Source organism: Macrobrachium nipponense, chromosome 10, assembly GCF_015104395.2.
Source record: "Macrobrachium nipponense isolate FS-2020 chromosome 10, ASM1510439v2, whole genome shotgun sequence".
In the NCBI taxonomy this organism is placed as follows: domain Eukaryota; kingdom Metazoa; phylum Arthropoda; class Malacostraca; order Decapoda; family Palaemonidae; genus Macrobrachium; species Macrobrachium nipponense.
Genome location: NC_087204.1, coordinates 68,609,868 through 68,622,904, shown reverse-complemented (window position 1 = coordinate 68,622,904; position 13,037 = coordinate 68,609,868). Strand labels below are relative to the sequence as shown.

At 45.2% G+C, this 13,037-nt stretch overlaps 2 protein-coding genes across 2 annotated transcripts in view; both read right to left on the bottom strand.

The window, feature by feature from the left end:
- The window catches only part of LOC135223662 (DNA topoisomerase 3-beta-1-like), a 275,775-nt gene that overhangs the window by 61,994 nt on the left and 200,744 nt on the right, over positions 1-13,037 (bottom strand). The gene's annotated exons all lie outside the window — the stretch shown is intronic.
- The window catches only part of LOC135224169 (DNA topoisomerase 3-beta-1-like), a 38,099-nt gene continuing 35,293 nt past the window's right edge, over positions 10,232-13,037 (bottom strand). Inside the window, exons 2-3 of the mRNA XM_064263039.1 lie at positions 10,702-10,869; positions 10,232-10,447 (exon numbers count right to left, since the gene is read on the bottom strand). Of these exons, the coding sequence (XP_064119109.1) occupies positions 10,247-10,447; positions 10,702-10,869 (369 nt within the window). The 3' untranslated portion in view covers positions 10,232-10,246. The remainder of the gene's footprint in view (positions 10,448-10,701; positions 10,870-13,037) is intronic.

Sequence of the window (13,037 nt, the reverse complement as noted above, 5' to 3'; positions counted from 1 at the left end):
CCTGGCCATTATTATCATTTTCATCAGAGCCTCTACTACAGCCTAAGGGAAAGTGGTCTTTCCCCCTGGCTTCCCGCGACTTCTTTGCCATAGAGCTAGAGAAGCTCCGAGCCCTCATAATACTCTGGCAAGGAGGCCGGTTACACTGGACCAGCACTTGACCAGTGGATGAAGGCGCAGCAGGATGCCGCGCGCCTGCAAGAAAGGGGAAGAAAAAGAAAACCAGAGAAAAGCCATAGAAGCAGAATGGAAGGCAAGGGAAGAAGAGAGAAAGAAACATGAGCTTGCTCTCAAGGAGAAGGAACTCGAAATCAAGCGGGGAGAAGGCCCGTAAGGAGAGTATCTTAGCTCAAGCCACTCTGCCAGCTTCCAGCCCTACAGCCGCTGTGTCTCACAGTCCCGCTGTCTCTGGTCAGCCTCTTACCATTTTACTGCCTACCTCCTCCTCCCTTTTGGAAGAGGTAAGCCCACCAGTTAACCCCGCCAACTGTTTTCGAGGGTGATTCAACGGAGGATTCCTTAACCTCCCTACCTCAAATCACTGACAGAGAGGACTCTTCACCTGTGCCAGAGCACACTGCCAGCCTTGGTGACTCCACAGATTCGCAACCTGTGGGGCCATCTCGGCCTTACCGTCCAGTGCCACGGAAGAGGTTCTGGAACAAGTTCTGCCAAGGACTGTGGCCGCAAGGGTCACATGTCTGCCAACTATGGAGGGTGCGCAAATTTTAATATTCCTGCCATCGCAATGGCCGTTACAAATCCTTTTTTGCTAGGACCCCCCCGGCTAAGGGCCCTATAAACCGTCGCACCCCTCCAAAGCCATTATCAGCCAAGCCACGTCAGAGCCTACGATGACTCTGGCGCTCAAATCTCCTGATACGGGAAGACCGAATCCCCCGAGGGGCTAACGTCGATAGACGTCAATTAATCACCATCGAAGGTATCAAACCATATCAAGCTGATCCTTCCGACCGTCCAATTGAGGGTCACCAGACCTAATTTTTCTCCAAAGTATGTACTCTTGCAGTTGCAAGCTACATTCCAGGAGGTTATGACCTCCTCCTAGGGCAAGACATGGAGTCTCCCTCACAGTTCAAAAAACCTAGGGGTCCTAACCCCACGTCAAATCACTCCAAAGCAAGGAGTCATCGAAATTCTACTTCCTCCAGAAGTACGTCCACCCACAGTCTCCCCCGTTCACCAAGGAGGGAGATTGATCATTCACAGTTCCGTTGCAAGACCTGCAACGTACTAGGGCACTCCACGAATTGGCCTAGGTGCCCTAGCCGCTACCAGCAGCGGACACTGACCATATTCTACAAAGGCTCAGCCTTCCAAAAGAGACAGGAGCCTCTGTCTCCCATTACCAAGGGCACGCTGAGAGGTATTGCACCTCCGGTACCCGTCACAGGTCCGTCACCTCAACTCTCTGCCAGTGCACCTGCAGCACTGGGCAGTGGGCCCAAGCTCCGTCCAGCCTGGAAGTAGAGCCACCACCGAACTTGACCATCTGCGCCTGGCCCTGAGCTAGCGCCGGCGCCTAACCTTGTCAAGGATCCTCCTACAGGAGATCCTCCAACAGGCAAGGAGCTTACCGCAGCCCATGGCCAATCTCCAGTCCATCATTCTTCACCTTCACCTCTCGCCCGAGGATGAACCTCCGGCAGACCTCACATTCTCACCTCCTCTGGACAACCAGGACTGCCCGACCAGGAGTCAGTCTGGAGTCTTATCCCTTACGATGCTGTCGCAGCAGCCAAAGTGAGGGCCTCCCCCTGCAGTAGGTTCCACCTCTACAATGGTTGCTGCAGATACCCAAAGTAGGGTGTTCTCCTGCAATCCCTCAGGCTACCACTGCCTCTGCTCCTGACGGTGTTTCTGGCCTTACCCCAGAGTCGGTTCCTCCGTTCTACTCCTAGGACTGGTAGAGCCAGGTCCTGGAGGAATAAGAAGAAGAAGAAGGGACTAACAAATCATTAACACACTAACCAAAGAGCCACATGCCCTCCTTGACACCTGTGCCCGAGGTACAGTGTCATATTCATTTGCAGAGTGATCCTGGCACCTACCCAGAGAAGGTAGCCAGCCTGATCTCTGCCAGTAAAACTAACCTTCTAACCCCTAGAAATTGTAATACTAACCCTCACTTAAATATAATTACCTCATTACATTTCATCCTGGTACTCTATTAACCACTCATCATCCTCACAGGCATCATTACCCTCATCTCATGTATTCTAACAATTCCTGCGACACATCACTGCTGTGCGTACCACACTCTGGAATGATTGCGTCCCCAATTAACTGTATTGAGTAGGTTAGGCTAATGATTTAGTACCAGGGCATTAGGGTAGTAGCAAGTAGAATGTTCAAGTAACCTTATCTAGGGGTAGAGTAGACTGTCGTCACAAGACAACCCGTAGTTATCACTTAGGCTAGACTATATTACTCATTAAGTTAGTACGCTTAGCATCTCCACCTATAGTTAGGTAGGCCACTGTAGTTAGCTGTATCGCTGCTCAAAAACTTTAGTTAGAGTAGGAAAACTGGGTAGTCGAGACGATCAACTTATTTAAGTTCTGGTACGCATCCCCCGCAAATACAGGGGGACCACTGTATAGGCTCCTTACTGCAACTTCTAAGTAACTGTAATAGCTCATTCATAGAGCATAAAAGAACTTCTTCATTTCCCACTCAAGCAGTAAAATGATATTGTCATGTTACAATAAAGTTTTATACATACTTACCTGACAGATATATACTTAGCTATAGACTCCGTCGTCTCCGACAGAATTTCAAATTTCGCGGCACACGCTACCGGTAGGTCAGGTGATCTACCGCCCTGCCCTGGGTGGCAGGACTAGGAACCATTCCCGTTTTCTAATCAGAATTCTTCTCTTTCCACCTGTCTCCTGCGGGGAGGCTGGGTGGGCCATTAATTGTATATATCTGTCAGGTAAGTATGTATAAAACTTTATTGTAACATGGACAATATCATTTTTATACATTCAACTTCCCTGCCAGATATATACTTAGCTGATTAGCACCATTGGTGGTGGGTAAGAGACAGCTAACTACTGAAATAGACAGGTAAACAACATATGTTGTAGGTATTAATAAACCTTGGTTCCTACCTTATTAGGCTGAGACTTCGCGGCTACTGCCTTGGAGTCTGCTTAGCCTCAAGAGCCTCAGCGAGATATTGATCTATGGCTAAGAGTTCTTGTGGGTCTGCCAATGGGGTCTTATCCACTTACTCGGCAGAGCCTAAAGGCCTTTGTCATTGGGTGCTATTCCACTAACATGACAATACACCTTGTTCAAGGAGCACAACACCGATCCCGATCACCTGATCCTAACATCCATGTTAGTTCTAGGATTGCAAGGAGTTATCCCGAACTCCTTACAAACAACCAAAAACTCGAAACATAATTACACTTTCATTTACAAAATATACAAAAAAAAAATTTTGTACTCCCCTACTAGCCATACATACCCTTGATCCCCTACCAGCAATGACACTATGCTCCCGTGCGACATCAGTGAGCTTGCTAATAGAAAAACCAAGCACATATCTGACAAGAGGGTTTATGTACGATAAAAACACAATATTTAAGGATCAGTCTTTGCTCCAAGACCCAGCACTGTATCTGCTGATACAAATGGACCTAGAGAGAAGCACTTCTCATAGGTCACTCTCACATCCTTCAGATAATGAGATGCAAACACTGAATTGCACCTCCAATATGTAGTCTCAATGATATTTTTTAGAGACATATTCTTTTGGAACGCCAAGGACGTTGCTACTGCTCTCACCTCATGGGTCTTGACCTTTAGAAGACCGAAGGATTCCTCCGAGCAGTTCTTGTGAGCGTCCGTAATTACGCTTCTCACAAAGAAAGCCAAGGCGTTCTTGGACTTGAGTCTTTTGGGGTTCTTCACCGCACACCAAAGACCTTGTTGACAAGCTCCCATCTGTCTCTTCCTCTCTAAATAATATTTAAGAGCTCTCACTGGACAGAGAGACCTCTCTATCTCTCTGCCTACGAGGTTAGATAGGCCTTTTACCTCAAAACTTCTGGCCAAGGTTTGACGGGTTTTCGTTCTTTGCCAGAAACATTGTCTGGAAAGAACAGATGGCAGCATCTCCTTTGAACCCCACTGTGGAATCTAGAGCGTGCAATTCGCTCGTCCTCTTGGCTGTAGCGAGAGACACCAGGAATAAGCATTTCCTAGTGACGTCGCGGAAGGAAGCCAGATGTAAAGGCTCGAATTTATCCGATGAAAGGAATTTCAGGACCACGTCTAGATTCCAACTAGGTGTTCTAGGAGTAGCTGCCTTTGAAGTTTTAAAGGATCTAATTAGATCGTGTAGATCTTTGTTGCTTGCAATATCTAGCCCTCGATTCCTAAATACTGAAGACAGCATGCTTCTGTATCCCTTTATTGTTGAGACAGATAGGTGTGATTCCTCTCTCAGAAAGAGGAGGAAATCGGCAATATTCACTATAGAGGTACTGGAGGAGGACAGCTTCTGACTCTTACACCACCTCCTAAAGACTTCCCACTTTGATTGGTATACTCTTCTCGTCGAAGCTCTGCGGGCTCTAGCGATAGAGCCCGCAGCCTTGCGAGAAAAGCCCCTCGCTCTGACAAGTCTTTCGATAGTCGAAAGGCAGTCAGAGCGAGACCTGGGAGGTTGTGATGAAACCTCTCGAAGTGGGGTTGTCTGAGTAGATCTGGTCTGTTTGGAAGAGATCTGGGGAAGTCCACTATCCACTCCAGTACCTCCGTGAACCATTCCTGGGCTGGCCAAAATGGGGCTATTAGTGTTAACTTCGTGTTCTTCGAAGCTACGAACTTCCTGAGCACTTCCCCCAGGATCTTGAACGGGGGAAAGGCGTATGCGTCCACACCCGACCAATCCAGGAGAAACGCGTCTATTGCGAAGGCTCTCGGATCTTCCACTAGAGAGCAAAAGATCTCTATTCTTTTGGAGAGGAACGTCGCAAACAGGTCTATGTGAGGTCTCCCCCACAGGGACCAAAGACTTCGACACACTTCCTCGTGTAGAGTCCATTCTGTGGGAAGGACCTGATTCCTCCTGCTCAGTCTGTCCGCTCTCACATTCTTGATCCCTTGAACAAATCTTGTGAGGAGAGTTATGCCTCTTTCTTCTGTCCAGGTTAACAGGTGTCTTGTTAACTGAAAGAGGGAGAAAGAGTGCGTGCCTCCTTGCTTGCGTATTAAGCCAGAGCCGTGGTGTTGTCCGAGTTTATCTGTATCACCCGCCTCTGACTATCTCTTCGAAGAACTTTAAGGCTAGGTGTATGGCCACTAGTTCCTTGCAATTGATGTGCCAGGACACCTGTTCCTTTGTCCAGGTGCCTGACACCTCCCTTGCTCCTAGCGTCGCTCCCCATCCCGACTCCGAAGCGTCGGCATATAACACTTGGTCTGGGTTCTGCAGGGCAAGCGATACGCCTTCGTTCTTTTGAAGAGGAAGGATCCACCACCTCAAATGATCTTTTACCTCTTGTGGAAGCGGGAAGATGTCCGAGAGTTGTCCCGTCTTCCAACCCTCCACACCCCTTTCAGGAAAAACTGAAGAGGGCGAAGGTGAAGCCTCCCCAGAGAGAAGAACTTTTCTAGTGAGGACAGGGTCCCTAAAAGGCTCAGATAATCCCTCGCTGAACTGTTCTTTCTCTCTAAGAAGCTCGAGATTTTCGACAAACCTCGAGTGATTCTTTCTCGCGAAGGAAATACTCGAAAACCCCGAGAATCCATCTGAATCCCCAGATAGACCAAGCTCTGGCTGGGGATCAGCTGTGACTTCTCGAGGTTGACGAGTAATCCCAGCGATTCTATCATGTTCCTTGTTACTGATAAGTCCTCCAAGCACTGAATCTCCGACTTGGCCCTGATCAGCCAGTCGTCCAAGTAGAGGGAGATGTTTATTCCCTCTAGGTGAAGCCTCTTGCCACATTCGCCATCAGGTTGGTGAATACTTGCGGAGCTGTAGACAGACCGAAGCACAGAAGCCCTGAATTGAAAAATCTTGTCTCCTATTACAAAACGAAGATATTCTTTGACAAATGGTGAATGGAAACGTGGAAAATATGCATCTTGCAAGTCCAGAGAGACCATCCAATCTCCTGGACGAAGAGCTGACATTACTGAAGCGAAAAAACGTTTCCATGCGAAACTTCTTTTTCTGAACAAACTGCGATTCCAGAAGCGCTTACGTCCAGAACTGGTCTCCACCCCCCGATGCCTTTGGTACTAGAAAAAGGCGATTGTAAAATCCCGGGGAGTGTGGATCCTGCACAAGTTCGATGGCCTCCTTTTCCCACATTTGTTCCACCATTTGAAGGAGAGTCTTTCTCATTACAGGGTCTCTGTACCTCGCTGACAGTTCCCGAGGCGTAGATGTTAGGGGAGGGCTGTTCTCGAAGGGGATTACATATCCCTTCTTTAGGACCGACACTGACCAAGGGTCGGCTCCCCTTTTTTGCCCATACTCCTGCAAAGTTCAGGAGTCTGGCGCCCACTGGTGCTTGAAGGAGCAACAAGTCATTTGGTTTTCTTGAAAGGCCTAAAGGAAGACCTTCCTCTCTTGTCAGAGCTCTTCTTTCTGGCAGGGGGACGAGCCGCTGTACCTCCACGAAGGGCTGCTGAGGAGGACGAGAGTCCTTCTTAATCGCCGGACACTACAGGGCGCCCTTTCTTGGACGTTGTGTTAGTAGGTCTTGTGTCGCCTTCTCAGTTAGCGAGCGAGATATATCCTTCACTAACTGAGAAGGAAACAGATGATCCGATAGAGGGGCGAACAATAAAGCAGTCCTCTGGCTCGGAGAAACCCCTTTTGATAATAGGGATCCAAATACTGATCTCTTTTTCAGGAGACCAGCCACCAAAAGGGAAGCCACTTCTCCCGAACCGTCCTGTACTGCCTTGTCCATGCAAGACAGGACGCTATGGAGAATTTCTGGGTTTTAAGAAACTCCGGATCTTTAGATTTGTTAGCCAGAACTCCGAGTGACCAATCCAGAAAGTTGAACACCTCTAAAGTGACAAAAAGTCCCTTTAGAAAGTGGTTCAACTCCGAAGTGCTCCACGTCGCTCTGACCGATCCTAAGGAGTGACGTCTAGAGGCCTCCACTAAATTGGAAAAGTCCGCATCTGCAGAGGCAGGCAGAGAAAGACCCATAGTCTCTCCTGTCCCATACCAAATACCTCTCTTTCCATGTAGTTTGGAAGGAGGCATGCAGAATACTGTCTTTCCTAACTCTTTCTTCTTGTCCATCCAAGAATCTAAAGAATGGAGTGCCTTCTTCATCGATATTGCAGGCTTCATTTTCAGAAAGGCCGAAGATTTTGCCGTAGCCGAGCTCGAAAAGAGAGAACGAGGAGAAGGAGGAGCCGCCGGACTAAGAGAATCTCCAAACTCTTGAAGCAATAATGAGGCTAAGACCTTATAACTCGAGAGTCCCCTCAGGTTAGCAGGAGGTTCGTCATCAGACAACTCGTCTAAACCTCGATCAGACGAAGGAGAAAGCTCACGTTTGGAGGGAGAGTCCTTCCAAGACCTCCTACGATCTGAAGGAGAGGAGCTCCTATTTGGAGAAGAGTTATAAATTCCAGGAACGAGTCTCCGACTCCTGCCTCCTGGCTCTTGACTCTTGCCTCCTGCCTCCTGGCTCCTGACTCCTGCCTCCTGACTCCGGACTCCTGCCTCCTGACTCCGGACTCCTGGCTCCTGCCTCCTGACTCCTGACTCCTGCCTCTTGGCTCCTGGCTCCGCCTCTTAGACTCCTGGACTCCTGCCTCTTGCCTCTGGCTCTTGCCTCCTGGCTCCTGCTCCTGCCTGGATGACTCCACACTCCTGGCTCTTGGCTCCTGCCTCCTGGTTGACTCCTCACTCCTGGTCTCTTGGCTCCTGCCTCCTGGTGACTCCTCACTCCTGGCCGGTTGCCAGACGTCTGATAGGTTCATCCAGGTTCGTACAGGAAACCTCACCTCGAGTAGGAGTATCGATCCTGGCGGCAGATACCTCCATAACGTCTGGAGGATCTTTTGATCGGAAGGGAAGAGTCTTTCCTTCTAGGAGGCTCCTTTGACAGAACTCCTACAAAAGACGAAATCTGCTCTTGCATCGCCATCATGAATCTCTTCGTAACCTCCTCTTTATCCTCTTCGGGAGGAGGGGAAGGAGGAGGGGAGGAGTCCATAGCCTCCACCTCCTGCCTCCTTCTCACTCTGGTTGAAAGAATGGCTCTTCTTGCCTTCTTCACTCCCGAGGGAGACTCCTCAGGGAAGTTTTCTGGGCTCGAATCAATAGTCGAGCTTCCAACTCCTCTTGAGTGGCCGAGATCGATCTGAATCCCTCCAATCACGTCTCGGAGATGAAGATCCCGACGACGAAAAACACTCACGCAGGACGCTTTTACAATAGCGATCCTTGGCAGTCTGGGGTGTCACAGAAACCGCCGAAGGGACACCTGATCGTGGGGATTCTCCACAACCTCCTTTCGGTTTTTCGACATTCCTTCTCCTCTGGGCATGTGAGCTTGGAAGAGGTCTAGACCTAGGAGCGTTGCTGAGCCGACCAGATGCCCCCTCCACTACACTGGGGACACTCATATCACTGTCCACTGAATAATCACTAGCCTTACCTTGTATGGCAGCCATTTTGTTTTCCATCAACTTGAAGGCTGCTTTTAGATCCGCAAGTTCCTTCGCTGAATCTACAGGTTCTGCAATAGGAGAAGGGGCTGCAATGGAAGGAGAAGTAGCAATACTTACCCTTGGGGAAGATCCCCAAGCTAGGAATTAGTTCAGATCTCGAACTACTTAAACTTCTATAAGAAGCCTTCCTCACTCTTTCTCTCTCTAACTTTTTTAAATAATTAGTTAGATTCTTCCATTCGTTCTCACTCAAATTTCTCACATTCCTTGCTTCAAGTATTAGTAAAAGAACATTCATTCTCCCTGCAAACCCTTGCATACCGTGTGAGGGTCTACCGAAGCTTTCGGCAACCTCACCTTACAGCCTACATTCACACAACGTCTCACAACCATTCCAGAGTCAGACATTTTTAAAGAAAAATCCAAATCAAGTCCACAAAAAACAGTCCACAAAAAGCGTATGCCAATCCAACAATCCAGATACGTCACCAAAAGTCGTCAGAAGAATCAATTGCCGGTGAAAAAAGAAAAACCAATCGAGAGGAACAACAACAATGTTGATGGCCCTCCCGGGCGACAGAAGAATTCTGATTAGAAAACGGGAATGGTTCCTAGTCCTGCCACCCAGGGCAGGGCAGGGCGGTAGATCACCTGACCTACCGGTAGCGTGTGCCGCGAAATTTGAAATTCTGTCGGAGACGACGGAGTCTATAGCTAAGTATATATCTGGCAGGGAAGTTGAATGTATAAAATTCAGGATTTTAACAACTGCAAGAAGCAATATTACCATAGAATTGTTCTTAGCTCTGCACAAAGGCAGGAAAGGAAGACTACCATCCAACCTACAGAGGCCAACATTTTGCAGTAGCCAGTGCTACCAAAATGAGAAATTTCATTGCTAAGTGCTTTACAGAACACTTTTAAAAGGCTCTGTAGATAATTTCAAAACGGGATCCAGGTTCCAAGAAAGAGACTTATATGACACCTTACAAATTCGAACTCAAGTATCTAATGTCCTCTTTGAGATCTAAATTGTTAGCATCAAAAGTCAATTATATCCACAAAAGACAAAACATCTTGGTAGAATGAATAACAAGTTTTCAATATTAGCATAGTACGCATTACGTATACTAATAAAAGTACTATCCTGAAGGTCCTGAAAATTACCAAGGTATAAGACAGCCACAACTAAATACAGGCAGCCCCCGGTTATTGGTGGCCTTGGTCATCAGTGATCCTGTTTTATGGGGGTTTGTCTAACGCCAAAAATTGGTGCCGAAATGCACCGATTTTCAGTTATCAGTGCCAATATGTAATAGGGTATATTGGCACCGATACATAACAAACAGAGGCACCATTAACTGGTTATTGGTGACAAAATCCAGTCATTGGCACCTTAAATAGCTGATTTTAGGTTATTGGCAACAAAATCTGGTCACTGGTGCCGATAAGCGCCAAATATTGCCCATTTTCGGTTTTCAGCAATTTTCGCTTATCATCAAGCCGTCGGAACAGAACCCCACCCTCAATAACTGGGGACTGCCTGTAATAGTATTCATTTGCAACTTATCAAATTCAGTGCAATGATGAGGAAGATTATCATAACAATAACTGAAGAGTCTCTTACCTGTAAAACCCAGTATGTTTCAGGTTTAAATGATTGAATAAAATCATGACGCTCCACACAAAATCCTAATGTAGGAGTCTGACAAGGGCCAAAAGAGATGAGAGTGGAATCCAAGTTGCCATATTTTCCCTGAAGAAACAATATTATTAAAATCCTCATTATATTTCAAATACATACCATCTCATAATATTGAATATGGAACACCTAAATTAAATTTACCTGTACATACTATGAGTTGGCTCTTTTCTAAAATAGTTACTTCTTACTACAATTACATGAGCTACTAACAGCATCTTCACACCCTTGTAGTCCACAAGACTGGTCACTATTTCAGAGGCTATAGATCAAATAAAATTGCATCCTACAATGCTAACCATACAGACCTGGAAAAACTTTGTCTGGTATCTTGTGAAAGCACATCCAATGCGAAGATCTAGCTCCTGCCTAGCATCTACAGACCTTGATTCATTTTCATTAGGCTCAACTAAAGTATTCATGGCAGCTTTTATGTCTCTCTCTGTGATGGCTGAGAACTTTGCTCTGAATACGGTCTGAAAAATATAATTGTTTATAAGCAAAAATGACATTTTTATAATAAAATAAAGTTTAATACATCCAAACCTCAGCTTTCGTGTACCCTGGTTTTTGTACAATTCAGTTTTTGCCAACTTTTGTCGATGAAATTTTGACCCAGGCTTTGTACATTTCCTCAGAATTTGTACACCCGGAAACACTCCTTCCCTGGCCCACCTCGTAACTAGGCCCGTACTGAGCACCCAAACAAAGCATCCTATATTCTCTTGTGACCCTTTCTGCTTTTGTATTTATTTTTTGTGCTTGTTTTATTTGAGCGCAACTGCTAAATAAGCCATCATGGGGCCAAAGAAAGTTTCAAGTGCAGCCTTCTGTAAAAAAAAAAAAGAAAAAAAAGTGAGAAACTATAGAATTTAAGAAAGAACTTGTAGCAAAGTGTTGGAGGTGATAATTTGTGAAAAGACACGGATGTTACATGCCAATCTCAGTAAAAAAAAAATGCCTACAACAAGGCTGCTGTTAGTGAATTTAAGGCTACCAGATGCTGGTTTGAAAAATTAAAAAAGTGAATGGGCATGCCTACTTTCAGTGATTAACCTGAGAAATGCATCACTATCATTTAACAACAGTCCAGTGTTGTGGCTATCTTGAAAAAATCTTCAGAATCTAATATATATAACTTTACTAACACCTTTGTAATTACTTCATGCATGTCTCATCAAAATATTTTTCCTTCTTTCTCATTGTACTTTGTTATAAACCATCAAAGCTCATTTGATTGCGCAATGTGGTATTTTGTTCAATGAACAGGTGGTGAGAGAGTACCACAGGTAGTGGGTCTGTCAGTTGTAAAAGAGGGAGTTAGGTATGTTGGGTTTGTTGTAGGGCCCAGTAGTCTCTCTCTCTCTCTCTGACAAACAAGAAAACAGAAAAAAATACTTAAGTCACTTTCATTGTTATCAAAATAGAGTTTTAGACATACCCAATGGAAAATAAACTACTATCATGGTAACTCACACTGCTTGTTATGTTTATTACCCATTACCGTATATTTCGGCGTATAAGTAGGCCGGAAGAATAAGTCGACCCCCACCCCCCAATTCTGAGTAAATTTTTATGATTTTAACTAATATCGGGTATATAGTCGACCTATAAAATGTGAGGCCAACCGTCCGCTCAAAATAAGCAGCAGGGTAAAACGTATCATATAAAATAACCTGAATGTTATTACGGTACATATGTTGCTCTACTTACCATAAGAAATACAGGTAATATACTCGGTTAATTAACAAATCTGTGTAATATATAAAACATGAATACCGGCAAATATGATTAGAAATGACGAAACGAAAGATACGTTACCGAGCGTAATGTAAACAAACAAAGCACTAACTAACGCTGCATAAGAAGCCTACGTATATAGCAGTGAACAAACTGCCACTCAAGTTAATGTTTAGATTGGGTTGTTAAAACGACGTGCCGGTATTCTATAATTGTGTTGGAATATTCCTTGACCATTGGTTCTTCTATGGCATAAACAGGCTCATTTGAGGGAAAACGAACCTGCAGTTGATTCACCAGATTCAAACTGGGATCCTTATGATGAAACCGTGAATGATAATTTGTTTGATGAATTGTTTAATTCAAGTGACGATGACTCAAGTCATTTTGAAGGGTTTTAAATAAATATTTACTATTAAATCCATTTTTTTTTATTTACTTAAAGTGATAAATAAAGATTTCATACCATAAATGTTTTTGAACAATACCCCGGTAAATACAAAACTGTCAGAGTGAACGCATCCTTCCCAATTACTGTACTACAAATGGCTACGCAATGTTTACACTTGCTGTGCGATTGGGGTTTCTTCAAGTTACTTTGATTTTTTTCATTTAATTTAAGGTAATGGGTGTTCTAATGTATTATTATTGTCGTATTACAGTTTGAAATGTTTTTAATACTGGTATTTACATACAAAGTTACCTCAACAAGGCTGTCATTATTATTAGCCAACTGTAAAGCCTGGATTCCTGCCAATATAATAAAGATTCACTTTTTGTTACCGTTAGATAAGTCGACCCCCTAATTTTGGCATGGAGTTTTTTGGGGCTTAAAGGGTCGACTTATACGCCGAAATGAAAATACGGTATTTTAAGCAGCCACTAACTCATCAAATACTCAAAA